This window comes from Ascaphus truei, unplaced genomic scaffold (assembly GCF_040206685.1).
Source record: "Ascaphus truei isolate aAscTru1 unplaced genomic scaffold, aAscTru1.hap1 HAP1_SCAFFOLD_673, whole genome shotgun sequence".
Lineage (NCBI taxonomy): Eukaryota > Metazoa > Chordata > Amphibia > Anura > Ascaphidae > Ascaphus > Ascaphus truei.
The window spans coordinates 1-14,564 of NW_027457006.1; the positions used below are offsets into that span (position 1 = coordinate 1).

General features: G+C 63.7%; 1 protein-coding gene across 1 annotated transcript in view; it reads right to left on the minus strand.

Annotated features, from left to right (window-relative positions):
* Window positions 1-6: 6 nt before the first annotated feature.
* Window positions 7-14,564, minus strand: part of DNAH2 (dynein axonemal heavy chain 2) — a gene marked incomplete at its 3' end in the record, with an annotated part of 158,236 nt that continues 143,678 nt past the window's right edge. The window contains exons 46-48 of the mRNA XM_075584607.1: window positions 13,519-13,677; window positions 11,906-12,058; window positions 7-47 (exon numbers count right to left, since the gene is read on the minus strand). Of these exons, the coding sequence (XP_075440722.1) occupies window positions 7-47; window positions 11,906-12,058; window positions 13,519-13,677 (353 nt within the window). The remainder of the gene's footprint in view (window positions 48-11,905; window positions 12,059-13,518; window positions 13,678-14,564) is intronic.

Sequence of the window (14,564 nt, forward strand, 5' to 3'; positions counted from 1 at the left end):
GTCCACTGCTTAGTTTTGGAGTCCACATAATATTCATAGACTGTGTCCTGGGGAGAGAACGCGGAGATCTCACTCACTCACTGTGAGGGCTTCCACCCCTCCATCCCACCCTCATCTCACCTCCACCCCCCGCCCTCACCTACACCCCTCCATCCCCCCCTCATCTCACCTCCACCCCCCGCCCTCACCTACACCCCTCCATCCCCCCCTCATCTCACCTCCACCCCCCGCCCTCACCTACACCCCTCCATCCCCCCCTCATCTCACCTCCACCCCCCGCCCTCACCTCCACCCCTCCATCCCCCCCTCATCTCACCTCCACCCCCCGCCCTCACCTACACCCCTCCATCTCCCCCTCATCTCACCTCCACCCCGCCCCCACCTCCACCCCTCCATCCCACCCTCATCTCACCTCCACCCCCCGCCCTCACCTACACCCCTCCATCCCCCCCTCATCTCACCTCCACCCCCGCCCTCACCTACACCCCTTCATCCCCCCCTCATCTCACCTCCCACCCCCTGCCCTCACCTCCACCCCTCTATCCCCCCCTCATCTCACCTCCACCCCCGCCCCCACCTCCACCTCCACCCCTCCATCCCCCCCTCATCTCACCTCCACCCCCCGCTCTCACCTCCACCCCTCCATACCCCCCTCATCTCACCTCCACCCCCCGCCCTCACCTACACCCCTCCATCACCCCCTCATCTCACCTCCACCCCCCGCCCTCACCTACACCCCTCCATCACCCCCTCATCTCACCTCCATCCCCCACCCTCACCTACACCCCTCCATCCCCCCCTCATCTCACCTCCACCCCCCGCCCTCACCTACACCCCTCCATCTCCCCCTCATCTCACCTCCACTCCCCGCCCTCACCTACACCCCTCCATCTCCCCCTCATCTCACCTCCACCCCCCGCCCTCACCTACACCCCTCCATCCCCCACACACCTTACCTCCACCCCCCGCCCTCACCTACACCCCTCCATCCCCCCCTCATCTCACCTCCACCCCCCGCCCTCACCTACACCCCTTCATCCCCCCCTCATCTCACCTCCATCCCCTGCCCTCACCTCCACCCCTCTATCCCCCCCTCATCTCACCTCCACCCCCGCCCCCACCTCCACCCCTCCATTCCCCCCTCATCTCACCTCCACCCCCCCGCCCTCACCTCCACCCCCCGCCCTCACCTACACCCCTCCATCCCCCACACACCTCACCTCCACCCCCCGCCCTCACCTACACCCCTCCATCCCCCCCTCATCTCACCTCCGCCCCCCGCTCTCACCTACACCCCTCCATCTCCCCCTCATCTCAACTCCACCCCCCGCCCTCAGCTCCACCCCTCCATTACCCCCGCCCTCACCTACACCCCCCGGCCCTCACCTACACCCCTCCATTACCCCCTCATCTCACCTGCACCCCCCACCCTCACCTACACCCCTCCATCCCCCCCTCATCTCACCCCCACCCCTCTATCCCCCCTCATCTCACCTCCACCCCCCGCCCTCACCTACACCCCTCCATCCCCCCCTCATCTCACCTCCACGCCCCGCCCTCACCTACACCCCTCCATCCCCCCCTCATCTCACCACCGCCCTCACCTACACCCCCCGCCCTTACCTCCACCCCTCCATCCCCCCCTCATCTCACCTCCACCCCCCGCCCTCAACTACACCCCTCTATCCCCCCCTCATCTCACCTCCACCACCGCCCTCACCTCCACCCCCCGCCCTCACCTACACCCCTCCATCCCCCCCGCCCTCACCTACACCCCCCCGGCCCTCACCTACACCCCTCCATTACCCCCTCATCTCACCTGCACTCCCCCCTCACCTACACCCCTCCATCCTCCCCTCATCTCACCCCCACCCCTCTATCCCCCCTCATCTCACCTCCACCCCCCGCCCTCACCTACACCCCTCCATCCCCCCCTCATCTCACCCCCACCACCGCCCTCACCTCCACCCCCCGCCCTCACCTACACCCCTCCATCCCCCCCACCACCGCCCTCACCTACACCCCCCGCCCTCACCTCCACCCCTCCATCCCCCCCTCATCTCACCTCCACCCCCCGCCCTCACCTACACCCCTCTATCCCCCCCTCATCTCACCTCCACCCCCTGCCCTCACCTCCACCCCTCTATCCCCCCCTCATCTCACCTCCACCACCGCCCTCACCTACACCCCCCGCCCTCACCTCCAACCCTCCATCCCCCCCTCATCTCACCTTCACCCCCCACCCTCACCTACACCCCTCCATCCCCCCCTCATCTTACCCCCACCCTCACCTACACCCCTCTATCCCCCCCTCATCTCACCTCCACCACCGCCCTCACCTCCACCCCCCGCCCTCACCTCCAACCCTCCATCCCCCCCTCATCTCACCTTCACCCCCCGCCCTCACCTACACCCCTCCATCCCCCCCTCATCTCACCCCCACCCTCACCTACACCCCTCTATCCCCCCTCATCTCACCCCCACCCTCACCTACACCCCTCTATCCCCCCCTCATCTCACCTCCACCACCGCCCTCACCTACACCCCCCGCCCTCACCTCCACCCCTCCATCCCCCCCTCATCTCACCTCCACCCCCCGCCCTCATCTCCACCCCTCCATCCCACCCTCATCTCACCTCCACCCCCACGCCCTCACCTACACCCCTCCATCCCCCTCATCTCACCTCCACCCCCCGCCGTCACCTACACCGCTCCATCACCCCCTCATCTCACCTCCACCCCCCGCCCTCACCTACACCCCTCCATCTCCCCCTCATCTCACCTCCACCCCCGCCCTCACCTCCACCCCACCCTCATCTCACCTCCACCCCCGCCCTCACCTACACCCCTCCATCCCCCCCTCATCTCACCTCCACCCCCCGCCTTCACCTCCACCCCTCCATCCCCCCCTCCCCCCCCGCCTTCACCCCTCCATCCCCCCCTCGTCTCACCTCCCACCCCCCGCCCTCACCTCCACCCCTCCCTCATCTCACCTCCACCCCCACGCCCTCACCTACACCCCTCCATCCCCCCCTCATCTCACCTCCACCCCCCGCCCTCACCTACACCGCTCCATCACCCCCTCATCTCACCTCCACCCCCCGCCCTCACCTACACCCCTCCATCCCCCCCTCATCTCACCTCCACCCCCCCGCCCTCACCTCCACCCCTCCATCCCCCACACACCTGACCTCCACCCCCGCCCTCACCTACACCCCTCCATCCCCCCCTCATCTCACCTCCACCCCCCGCCCTCAGCTCCACCCCTCCATTACCCCCGCCCTCACCTACACCCCTCCATTACCCCCTCATCTCACCTCCACCCCCGCCCTCACCTACACCCCTCCAACCCCCCCTCATCTCACCCCCACCCCTCTATCCCCCCCTCATCTCACCTCCACCCCCCGCCATCACCTACACCCCTCCATCCCCCCTCATCTCACCTCCACCCCCCGCCCTCACCTACACCCCTCCATCCCCCCCCTCATCTCACCTCCACCCCCCCGCCCTCACCTCCACCCCTCCATCCCCCACACACCTGACCTCCACCCCCGCCCTCACCTACACCCCTCCATCCCCCCCTCATCTCACCTCCACCCCCCGCCCTCAGCTCCACCCCTCCATTACCCCCGCCCTCACCTACACCCCTCCATTACCCCCTCATCTCACCTCCACCCCCGCCCTCACCTACACCCCTCCAACCCCCCCTCATCTCACCCCCACCCCTCTATCCCCCCCTCATCTCACCTCCACCCCCCGCCATCACCTACACCCCTCCATCCCCCCCTCATCTCACCTCCACCCCCCGCCCTCACCTACACCCCTCCAACCCCCCCTCATCTCACCCCCACCCCTCTATCCCCCCCTCATCTCACCTCCACCCCCCGCCATCACCTACACCCCTCTATCCCCCCCTCATCTCACCTCCACCCCCGCCCTCACCTACACCCCCCTGCCCTCACCTACACCCCCCCGCCCTCACCTACATCCCTCTATCCCCCCCCTCATCTCACCTCCACCCCCACCCTCACCGACACCCCTCTATCCCCCCCTCATCTCAGCTCCACCCCCGCCCTCACCTACACCCCCCTGCCCTCACCTACACCCCCCCGCCCTCACCTACATCCCTCTATCCCCCCCTCATCTCACCTCCACCCCCACCCTCACCGACACCCCTCTATCCCCCCCTCATCTCACCTCCACCCCCGCCCTCACCTACACCCCTCCATCCCCCCCACCCTCACCTACACCCCTCTATCCCCCCTCATCTCACCTCCACCCCCACCCTCACCTACACCCCTCTATCCCCGCCTCATCTCACCTCCACCCCCGCCCTCACCTCCACCCCTCCATTACCCCCGCCCTCACCTACACACCTCCATCCACCCCTCATCTCACCTCCACCCCCCGCCCTCACCTCCACCCCCCCTCATCTCACCTCCACCCCCCGCCCTCACCTACACCCCTCCATCCCCCCCTCATCTCACCTCCACCCCCCGCCCTCACCTACACCCCTTCATCTCCCCCGCCCTCACCTCCACCCCCCCATCTCCCCCGCCCTAACCCCCTATCTATCCCCCCATACCTCCACCCCTCCATTAACCCCGCCCTCACCTCCACCTCCCCCGCCCTCACCCCCCCCCGTCCTCACCTCCACCCCTCTATCCCCCCCTCATCTCACCTTAACCCACCTGCCCTCACCTACACCCCTCCATTACCCCCGCCCTCACCTCCACCTCCCCCGCCCTCACCCCCCCGTCCTCACCTCCACCCCTCTATCCCCCCCTCATCTCACCTCCACCACCCGCCCTCACCTCCACCCCCCCCATCTCCCCCGCCCTCACCTCCACCCCCTCACCCCCCCTCACCTCCACCCCCTCACCCCCCCTCACCCCCCCCTCACCTCCACCCCCCGCCCTCACCTCCACCCCCCCATCTCTCCCGCCCTCACCTCCACCCCCTCACCACCACCCCCTCACCTCACCTCCACCCCTCTATCCCCCCTCATCTCACCTCCACCACCCGCCCTCACCTCCACCCCCCCATCTCCCCCGCCCTCACCTCCACCCCCTCACCCCCCCTCACCTCCACCCCCTCACCCCCCCTCACCCCCCCCTCACCTCCACCCCCCTCACCTCCACCCCCTCACCCCCCCCTCACCCCCCCTCACCTCCACCCCCAGCCCTCACCTCCACCCCCCCATCTCTCCCGCCCTCACCTCCACCCCCTCACCTCCACCCCCTCACCTCACCTCCACCCCTCTATCCCCCCTCATCTCACCTCAACCCACCCGCCCTCACCTCCACCTCTCCATCTCCCCCGCCCTCACCTCCACCCCCCATCTCCCCCACCCTCACCTACACCCCCAGTCCTCACCTACACCCCTCCATCCCCCCCTCATCTCACATCCACCCCTCCCGCCCTCACCTCCATTACCCCCACCCCCCATCTCCCCCGCCCTCACCTCCACCCCCTCATCCCCCCTGCCTCCACCTCCCCATCCCCCCCCACCCTTACCTCCACCCTCCATCCCCCCTGCCCTCACCTCCACCCCTCCCTCCCTCATCTCACATCCACCACTCATCTCACTTTCATCCCCCTCACTCGCTCACTGTGATGGCTTCATCCCCCCACCTACACCCCTCCCGGCCTCACTTCCGACCCTCCCCCCACATCTAACCTCCCCCCCACCCATGCACCCTCCCCCCCACGCACATCTCCATCCCCCCCACCCTCACCTCCACCCATGCACCCTCCCCCCCCCCACGCACACCTCCATCCCCCCTACTCTCACCTTCACCCACCCACCTCACCTTCACCCACCCACTCTCACCTTCACCCACCCACCTACTCTCACCTTCACCCACCCCCCTACTCTCACCTTCACTCCACCCCTCCCTCATCTCACCTCCACCCCTCCCTCATCTCACCACCACCCACCCTTCCTCCCCACCCTCACCTCCACCCCTCTCTCCCCCCTACACCCCCTAAACCCCTCTATCCCCACCCCTCCACCCCCCCCTTTTCACCTCCACCCACACTTCCTCCCCCCCACCCACCCTTCCTACCCCCCTCATCACCTTGTTTGGGAAGCTCTCTCCCCCTCATCACCTTGTTTGGGAAGCTGCCCTCCCCCTCCTCACCTTGTTAGGGAAGCTGCCCCCCCCTCCTCACCTTGTTAGGGAAGCTGCCCCCCCCTCCTCACCTTGTTAGGGAAGCTCTCCCCCTCCTCACCTTGTTAGGGAAGCTCTCCCCCTCCTCACCCTGTTAGGGAAGCTCTCTCCCCCTCCTCACCTTGTTAGGGAACCTGCTCTCCCCCTCCTCACCTTGTTAGGGAAGCTGCCCTCCCCCTCCTCACCTTGTTAGGGATGCTTCCTCCCCCTCCTCACCTTGTTAGGGAAGCTGCCCCCCCCCTCCTCACCTTGTTAGGGAAGCTGCCCTCCCCCTCCTCACCTTGTTAGGGAAGCTGCCCTCCCCCTCCTCACCTTGTTAGGGAAGCTGCCCTCTCCCTCCTCACCTTGTTAGGGAAGCTGCCCCCCCCCCTCCTCACCTTGTTAGGGAAGCTCTCCTCCTCCTCACCTTGTTAGGGAAGCTGCCCTCCCCCTCCTCACCTTGTTAGGGAAGCTCTCCTCCCCCTCCTCACCTTGTTAGGGAAGCTCTCCCCCCTCCTCGCCTTGTTAGGGAAGCTGCCTCCCCCCCCTCCTCACCTTGTTAGGGAAGCTCTCCCCCTCCTCACCTTGTTAGGGAAGCTCTCTCCCCTCCTCACCTTGTTAGGGAAGCTGCCCCCCCCATCTCACCTTGTTAGGGAAGCTGCCCTCCCCCTCCTCACCTTGTTAGGGAAGCTCTCCCCCTCCTCACCTTGTTAGGGAAGCTCTCTCCCCTCCTCACCTTGTTAGGGAAGCTGCCCCCCCTCCTCACCTTGTTAGGGAAGCTGCCCTCCCCCTCCTCACCTTGTTAGGGAAGCTGCCCTCCCCCTCCTCACCTTGTTAGGGAAGCTGCCCTCCCCCTCCTCACCTTGTTAGGGAAGCTCTCCCCCCTCCTCACCTTGTTAGGGAAGCTCTCCCCCTCCTCACCTTGTTAGGGAAGCTGCTCTCCCCCTCCTCACCTTGTTAGGGAAGCTGCCCTCCCCCTCCTCACCTTGTTAGGGAAGCTGCCCCCCCCCTCCTCACCTTGTTAGGGAAGCTGCCCTCCCCCTCCTCACCTTGTTAGGGAAGCTGCCCTCCCCCTCCTCACCTTGTTAGGGAAGCTGCCCTCCCCCTCCTCACCTTGTTAGGGAAGCTGCCCTCCCCCTCCTCACCTTGTTAGGGAAGCTCTCCCCCCTCCTCACCTTGTTAGGGAAGCTGCCCCCCCCCCTCCTCACCTTGTTAGGGAAGCTGCCCTCCCCCTCCTCACCTTGTTAGGGAAGCTGCCCTCCCCCTCCTCACCTTGTTAGGGAAGCTGCCCTCCCCCTCCTCACCTTGTTAGGGAAGCTGCCCTCCCCCTCCTCACCTTGTTAGGGAAGCTGCCCCCCCCTCCTCACCTTGTTAGGGAAGCTCTCCCCCCTCCTCACCTTGTTAGGGAAGCTGCCCTCTCCCTCCTCACCTTGTTAGGGAAGCTGCCCCCCCCTCCTCACCTTGTTAGGGAAGCTCTCCCCCCTCCTCACCTTGTTAGGGAAGCTGCCCCCCCCCTCCTCACCTTGTTAGGGAAGCTGCCCTCCCCCTCCTCACCTTGTTAGGGAAGCTGCCCTCTCCCTCCTCACCTTGTTAGGGAAGCTCTCCCCCTCCTCACCCTGTTAGGGAAGCTGCTCTCCCCCTCCTCACCTTGTTAGGGAAGCTCTCCCCCCTCCTCATCTTGTTAGGGAAGCTGCCCTCCCCCTCCTCACCTTGTTAGGGAAGCTGCCCTCCCCCTCCTCACCTTGTTAGGGAAGCTGCCCCCCCCCCCCCTCCTCACCTTGTTAGGGAAGCTCTCCCCCCTCCTCACCTTGTTAGGGAAGCTGCCCTCTCCCTCCTCACCTTGTTAGGGAAGCTGCCCTCCCCCTCCTCACCTTGTTAGGGAAGCTCTCCCCCCTCCTCACCTTGTTAGGGAAGCTGCCCTCCCCCTCCTCACCTTGTTAGGGAAGCTGCCCTCCCCCTCCTCACCTTGTTAGGGAAGCTCTCCCCCCTCCTCACCTTGTTAGGGAAGCTGCCCTCCCCCTCCTCACCTTGTTAGGGAAGCTGCCCTCCCCCTCCTCACCTTGTTAGGGAAGCTCTCCCCCCTCCTCACCTTGTTAGGGAAGCTGCCCTCCCCCTCCTCACCTTGTTAGGGAAGCTGCCCTCTCCCTCCTCACCTTGTTAGGGAAGCTGCCCTCCCCCTCCTCACCTTGTTAGGGAAGCTCTCCTCCCCCTCCTCACCTTGTTAGGGAAGCTCTCCCCCCTCCTCACCTTGTTAGGGAAGCTGCCCTCCCCCTCCTCACCTTGTTAGGGAAGTTGCCCTCCCCCTCCTCATCTTGTTAGGGAAGCTGCCCTCTCCCTCCTCACCTTGTTAGGGAAGTTGCCCTCCCCCTCCTCACCTTGTTAGGGAAGCTCTCCCCCTCCTCACCTTGTTAGGGAAGTTCTCCCCCTCCTCACCTTGTTAGGGAAGCTCTCCCCCCTCCTCACCTTGTTAGGGAAGCTCTCCCCCCTCCTCACCTTGTTAGGGAAGCTCTCCCCCCTCCTCATCTTGTTAGGGAAGCTGCCCCCCCCCCCCTCCTCACCTTGTTAGGGAAGCTCTCCCCCCTCCTCACCTTGTTAGGGAAGCTGCCCCCCCCCCCTCCTCACCTTGTTAGGGAAGCTCTCCCCCCTCCTCACCTTGTTAGGGAAGCTGCCCTCCCCCTCCTCACCTTGTTAGGGAAGCTCTCCCCCCTCCTCACCTTGTTAGGGAAGCTGCCCTCCCCCTCCTCACCTTGTTAGGGAAGCTGCCCTCCCCCTCCTCACCTTGTTAGGGAAGCTCTCCCCCTCCTCACCTTGTTAGGGAAGCTGCCCCCCCCCCCCTCACCTTGTTAGGGAAGCTCTCCTCCCCCTCCTCACCTTGTTAGGGAAGCTGCCCTCCCCCCTCCTCACCTTGTTAGGGAAGCTCTCCTCCCCCTCCTCACCTTGTTAGGGAAGCTCTCCCCCCTCCTCACCTTGTTAGGGAAGTTCTCCCCCTCCTCACCTTGTTAGGGAAGTTCTCCCCCTCCTCACCTTGTTAGGGAAGCTGCCCTCCCCCCTCCTCACCTTGTTAGGGAAGCTGCCCTCTCCCTCCTCACCTTGTTAGGGAAGTTGCCCTCCCCCTCCTCATCTTGTTAGGGAAGCTGCCCCCCCCCCCTCCTCACCTTGTTAGGGAAGTTCTCCCCCTCCTCACCTTGTTAGGGAAGCTGCCCCCCCCCCCCTCCTCACCTTGTTAGGGAAGCTGCCCTCCCCCTCCTCACCTTGTTAGGGAAGCTGCCCCCCCCCCCTCCTCACCTTGTTAGGGAAGCTCTCCTCCCCCTCCTCACCTTGTTAGGGAAGTTCTCCTCCCTCCTCACCTTGTTAGGGAAGCTCTCCCCCCCCCTCCTCACCTTGTTAGGGAAGTCTCTCCCCCTCCTCACCTTGTTAGGGAAGCTGCCCCCCCCCCTCCTCACCTTGTTAGGGAAGCTCTCCCCCCTCCACACCTTGTTAGGGAAGCTCTCCCCCCTCCTCACCTTGTTAGGGAAGCTCTCCCCCCTCCACACCTTGTTAGGGAAGTTCTCCCTCCTCACCTTGTTAGGGAAGCTGCCCTCCCCCTCCTCACCTTGTTAGGGAAGTTCTCCTCCCTCCTCACCTTGTTAGGGAAGCTCTCCCCCCTCCACACCTTGTTAGGGAAGCTCTCCCCCTCCTCACCTTGTTAGGGAAGCTGCCCCCCCCCCTCCTCATCTTGTTAGGGAAGCTGCCCCCCCCCTCCTCACCTTGTTAGGGAAGCTGCCCTCCCCCTCCTCACCTTGTTAGGGAAGCTGCCCCCCCCCTCCTCATCTTGTTAGGGAAGCTGCCCCCCCCCCCTCCTCACCTTGTTAGGGAAGCTGCTCTCCCCCTCCTCACCTTGTTAGGGAAGCTCTCCCCCCTCCTCACCTTGTTAGGGAAGCTGCCCTCCCCCTCCTCACCTTGTTAGGGAAGCTGCCCCCCCCCCCCTCCTCACCTTGTTAGGGAAGCTGCCCTCCCCCTCCTCACCTTGTTAGGGAAGCTCTCCCCCCTCCTCACCTTGTTAGGGAAGCTGCTCTCCCCCTCCTCACCTTGTTAGGGAAGCTGCCCTCCCCCTCCTCACCTTGTTAGGGAAGCTCTCCCCCTCCTCACCTTGTTAGGGAAGCTCTCCCCCCTCCTCACCTTGTTAGGGAAGGTGCCCTCCCCCTCCTCACCTTGTTAGGGAAGCTGCCCTCTCCCTCCTCACCTTGTTAGGGAAGCTGCCCTCCCCCTCCTCACCTTGTTAGGGAAGCTGCCCCCCCCTCCTCACCTTGTTAGGGAAGCTGCCCTCCCCCTCCTCACCTTGTTAGGGAAGCTGCCCTCTCCCTCCTCACCTTGTTAGGGAAGCTGCCCTCCCCCTCCTCACCTTGTTAGGGAAGCTGCCCCCCCCTCCTCACCTTGTTAGGGAAGCTGCCCTCCCCCTCCTCACCTTGTTAGGGAAGCTGCCCTCTCCCTCCTCACCTTGTTAGGGAAGCTGCCCTCCCCCTCCTCACCTTGTTAGGGAAGCTGCCCCCCCCTCCTCACCTTGTTAGGGAAGCTGCCCTCCCCCTCCTCACCTTGTTAGGGAAGCTGCCCTCCCCCTCCTCACCTTGTTAGGGAAGCTCTCCCCCCTCCTCACCTTGTTAGGGAAGCTGCCCTCCCCCTCCTCACCTTGTTAGGGAAGCTGCCCTCTCCCTCCTCACCTTGTTAGGGAAGCTGCCCTCCCCCTCCTCACCTTGTTAGGGAAGCTGCCCTCCCCCTCCTCACCTTGTTAGGGAAGCTGCCCTCCCTCTCCTCACCTTGTTAGGGAAGCTGCCCTCCCCCTCCTCACCTTGTTAGGGAAGCTGCCCTCCCCCTCCTCACCTTGTTAGGGAAGCTGCCCCCCCCCCTCCTCACCTTGTTAGGGAAGCTGCCCTCCCCCTCCTCACCTTGTTAGGGAAGCTCTCCCCCTCCTCACCTTGTTAGGGAAGCTGCCCTCCCCCTCCTCACCTTGTTAGGGAAGCTGCCCCCCCCCTCCTCACCTTGTTAGGGAAGCTGCCCTCCCCCTCCTCACCTTGTTAGGGAAGCTGCCCCCCCCCCTCCTCACCTTGTTAGGGAAGCTGCCCTCCCCCTCCTCACCTTGTTAGGGAAGCTGCCCTCCCCCTCCTCACCTTGTTAGGGAAGCTGCCCTCCCCCTCCTCACCTTGTTAGGGAAGCTGCCCTCCCCCTCCTCACCTTGTTAGGGAAGCTGCCCTCCCCCTCCTCACCTTGTTAGGGAAGCTGCCCTCCCCCTCCTCACCTTGTTAGGGAAGCTGCCCTCCCCCTCCTCACCTTGTTAGGGAAGCTGCCCTCCCCCTCCTCACCTTGTTAGGGAAGCTCTGCTCTCCCCCTCCTCACCTTGTTAGGGAAGCTGCCCTCCCCCTCCTCACCTTGTTAGGGAAGCTGCCCTCCCCCTCCTCACCTTGTTAGGGAAGCTGCCCTCCCCCTCCTCACCTTGTTAGGGAAGCTGCCCTCCCCCTCCTCACCTTGTAAGGGAAGCTGCCCTCCCCCTCCTCACCTTGTTAGGGAAGCTGCCCTCCCCCTCCTCACCTTGTTAGGGAAGCTGCCCTCCCCCTCCTCACCTTGTTAGGGAAGCTGCCCTCCCCCTCCTCACCTTGTTAGGGAAGCTGCCCTCCCCCTCCTCACCTTGTTAGGGAAGCTGCCCCCCCCCCCTCCTCACCTTGTTAGGGAAGCTCTCCCCCTCCTCACCTTGTTAGGGAAGCTGCCCTCCCCCTCCTCACCTTGTTAGGGAAGCTGCCCTCCCGCTCTCTCAGGTAGTTATCGATCTTCCTCCTCCCGTCCTCATCCACCGTCGCACACACGGACCAGATCAGGCAGAAAACAAACCACAACTCCCCCATCCGGCTGTAATTCTCACTGTCCGCTGGGTTCACCTGCCACAGGGACACGGTGACAAGGGGACACGGTGACAAGGGGACAAGGGGACACGGTGACAAGGTGACAAGGGGACACGGTGACACGGTGACACGGTGACAAGGGGACAAGGGGACACGGTGACACGGTGACAAGGGGACACGGTGACAAGGGGACACGGTGACAAGGGGACACGGTGACAAGGGGACACGGTGACAAGGGGGCACGGTGACAAAGGGACACGGTGACAAGGGGACACGTGACAAGGGGACACGGTGACAAGGGGAATGGTGACACAGTGACACAGGGAAATGCAGACAGTGAAACAGGGACACAGTGACAAGGGGACACAGTGACACAGGGAAATGCGGACCGTGAAACGGGGACACGGTGACAAGGGGACACGGTGACAAGGGGACACGGTGACAAGGGGACACGGTGACAAGGGGACACGGTGACAAGGGGACACGGTGACAAGGGGACACGGTGACAAGGGGACACGGTGACAAGGGGACACGGTGACAAGGGGACACGGTGACAAGGGGACACGTGACAAGGGGACACGGTGACAAGGGGAATGGTGACACAGTGACACAGGGAAATGCAGACAGTGAAACAGGGACACAGTGACAAGGGGACACAGTGACACAGGGAAATGCGGACAGTGAAACGGGGACACGGTGACAAGGGGACACGGTGACAAGGGGACACGGTGACAAGGGAAAATGGTGACACGGTGACACAGGGAAATGCGGACAGTGAAACGGGGACACGGTGACAAGGGGACACGGTGACAAGGGGAAATGCGGACAGTGAAACAGGGACACAGTGACAAGGGGACACAGTAACACAGGGAAACGGGGACACGGTGACAAGGGGACACGGTGACAAGGGGACAAGGGGACACGGTGACAAGGGGACACGGTGACAAGGGGACACGGTGACAAGGGGACACGGTGACAAGGGGACACGGTGACAAGGGGACACGGTGACAAGGGGACACGGTGACAAGGTGACAAGGGGACACGGTGACAAGGGGACAAGATGACAAGGGGAAATGGTGACACGGTGAGACAGGGAAATGCGCACAGTGAAACAGGGACACAGTGACAAGGGGACACAGTGACACAGGGAAATGCGGACAGTGAAATTGGGACACGGTGACAAGGGGACACAGTGACACAGGGAAATGCGGACAGTGAAACGGGGACACGGTGACAAGGGGACACGGTGAAACCGAGGCACAGTGACAGAAATGCTGACACGGTGACACAAGACAGTGACACAGTGACACTGGGAAACGGACGCACAGTGACACAGGGAAACGGTGACACAAGACAGTGACACGGGGAAACGGACGCACAGTGACACAGGGAAACGGTGACACAAGACAGTGACACAGTCACACGGGGAAACGGACGCACAGTGACACAGTGACACGGTGACACAGAGTATGGGTGTCACTGCGTGCCAGTCTCACCCCGTTGTCGGGCGTAGCGAGGGCCTGGTACAGGTTACACAGAGAGATGACGGTGCTGGTCTCAGCCTGGGGGACCAGCTCCTTACAATGCTGTCTCCTGAAATCCAGCGTGTGCTCCACGTACTTATCAAACATCCGCTGCAGGGTCTCCGCTTCCCCCTGCACACCGCGCCACGTTAGTCTCATTCCCCCGTCCCGGCTCTCTCACACACACACACACACACACACACACACACACACACACACACACACACACACACACACACACACACACACACACACACACACACACACACACACACACACACACACCCCCCCCCCCCCCCTCTCTCTCATCCGCTGCAGGGTCTCCGCTTCTCCCTGCACACCGCGTCACGTTAGTATCATTCCCCCGTCCCGGCTCTCTCACACACACACCCCCTCTCTCACACACACACCCCCTCTCTCACACACACACACACCCCCTCTCACACACACACACACACACCCCTCTCACACACACATCCGCTGCAGGGTCTCCGCTTCTCCCTGCACACCGCGCCACGTTAGTCTCATTCCCCGTCCCGGCTCTCACACACACACACACACACACACACCCCCTCTCACACACACACACCCCTCTCTCACACACACACACACCCCTCTCTCACACATACACACACACACACACCCCTCTCTCTCATCCGCTGCAGGGTCTCCGCTTCCCCCTGCACACCGCGCCACGTTAGTCTCATTCCCCGTCCCGGCTCTCACACACACACACACACACACACACACACACACACACACACACACACACACACACACACACACACACCCCTCTCTCACACACACACCCCCCTCTCACACACACACACACACACACACACACACCCCTCTCACACACACACCCCCTCTCTCTCACACACACACACACACATCCGCTGCAGGGTCTCCGCTTCGCCCTGCACACCGCGCCACGTTAGTCTCATTCCCCGTCCCGGCTCTCTCAGACACACACACACACACCCTCTCACACACACACACACACCCCTCTCTCACACACA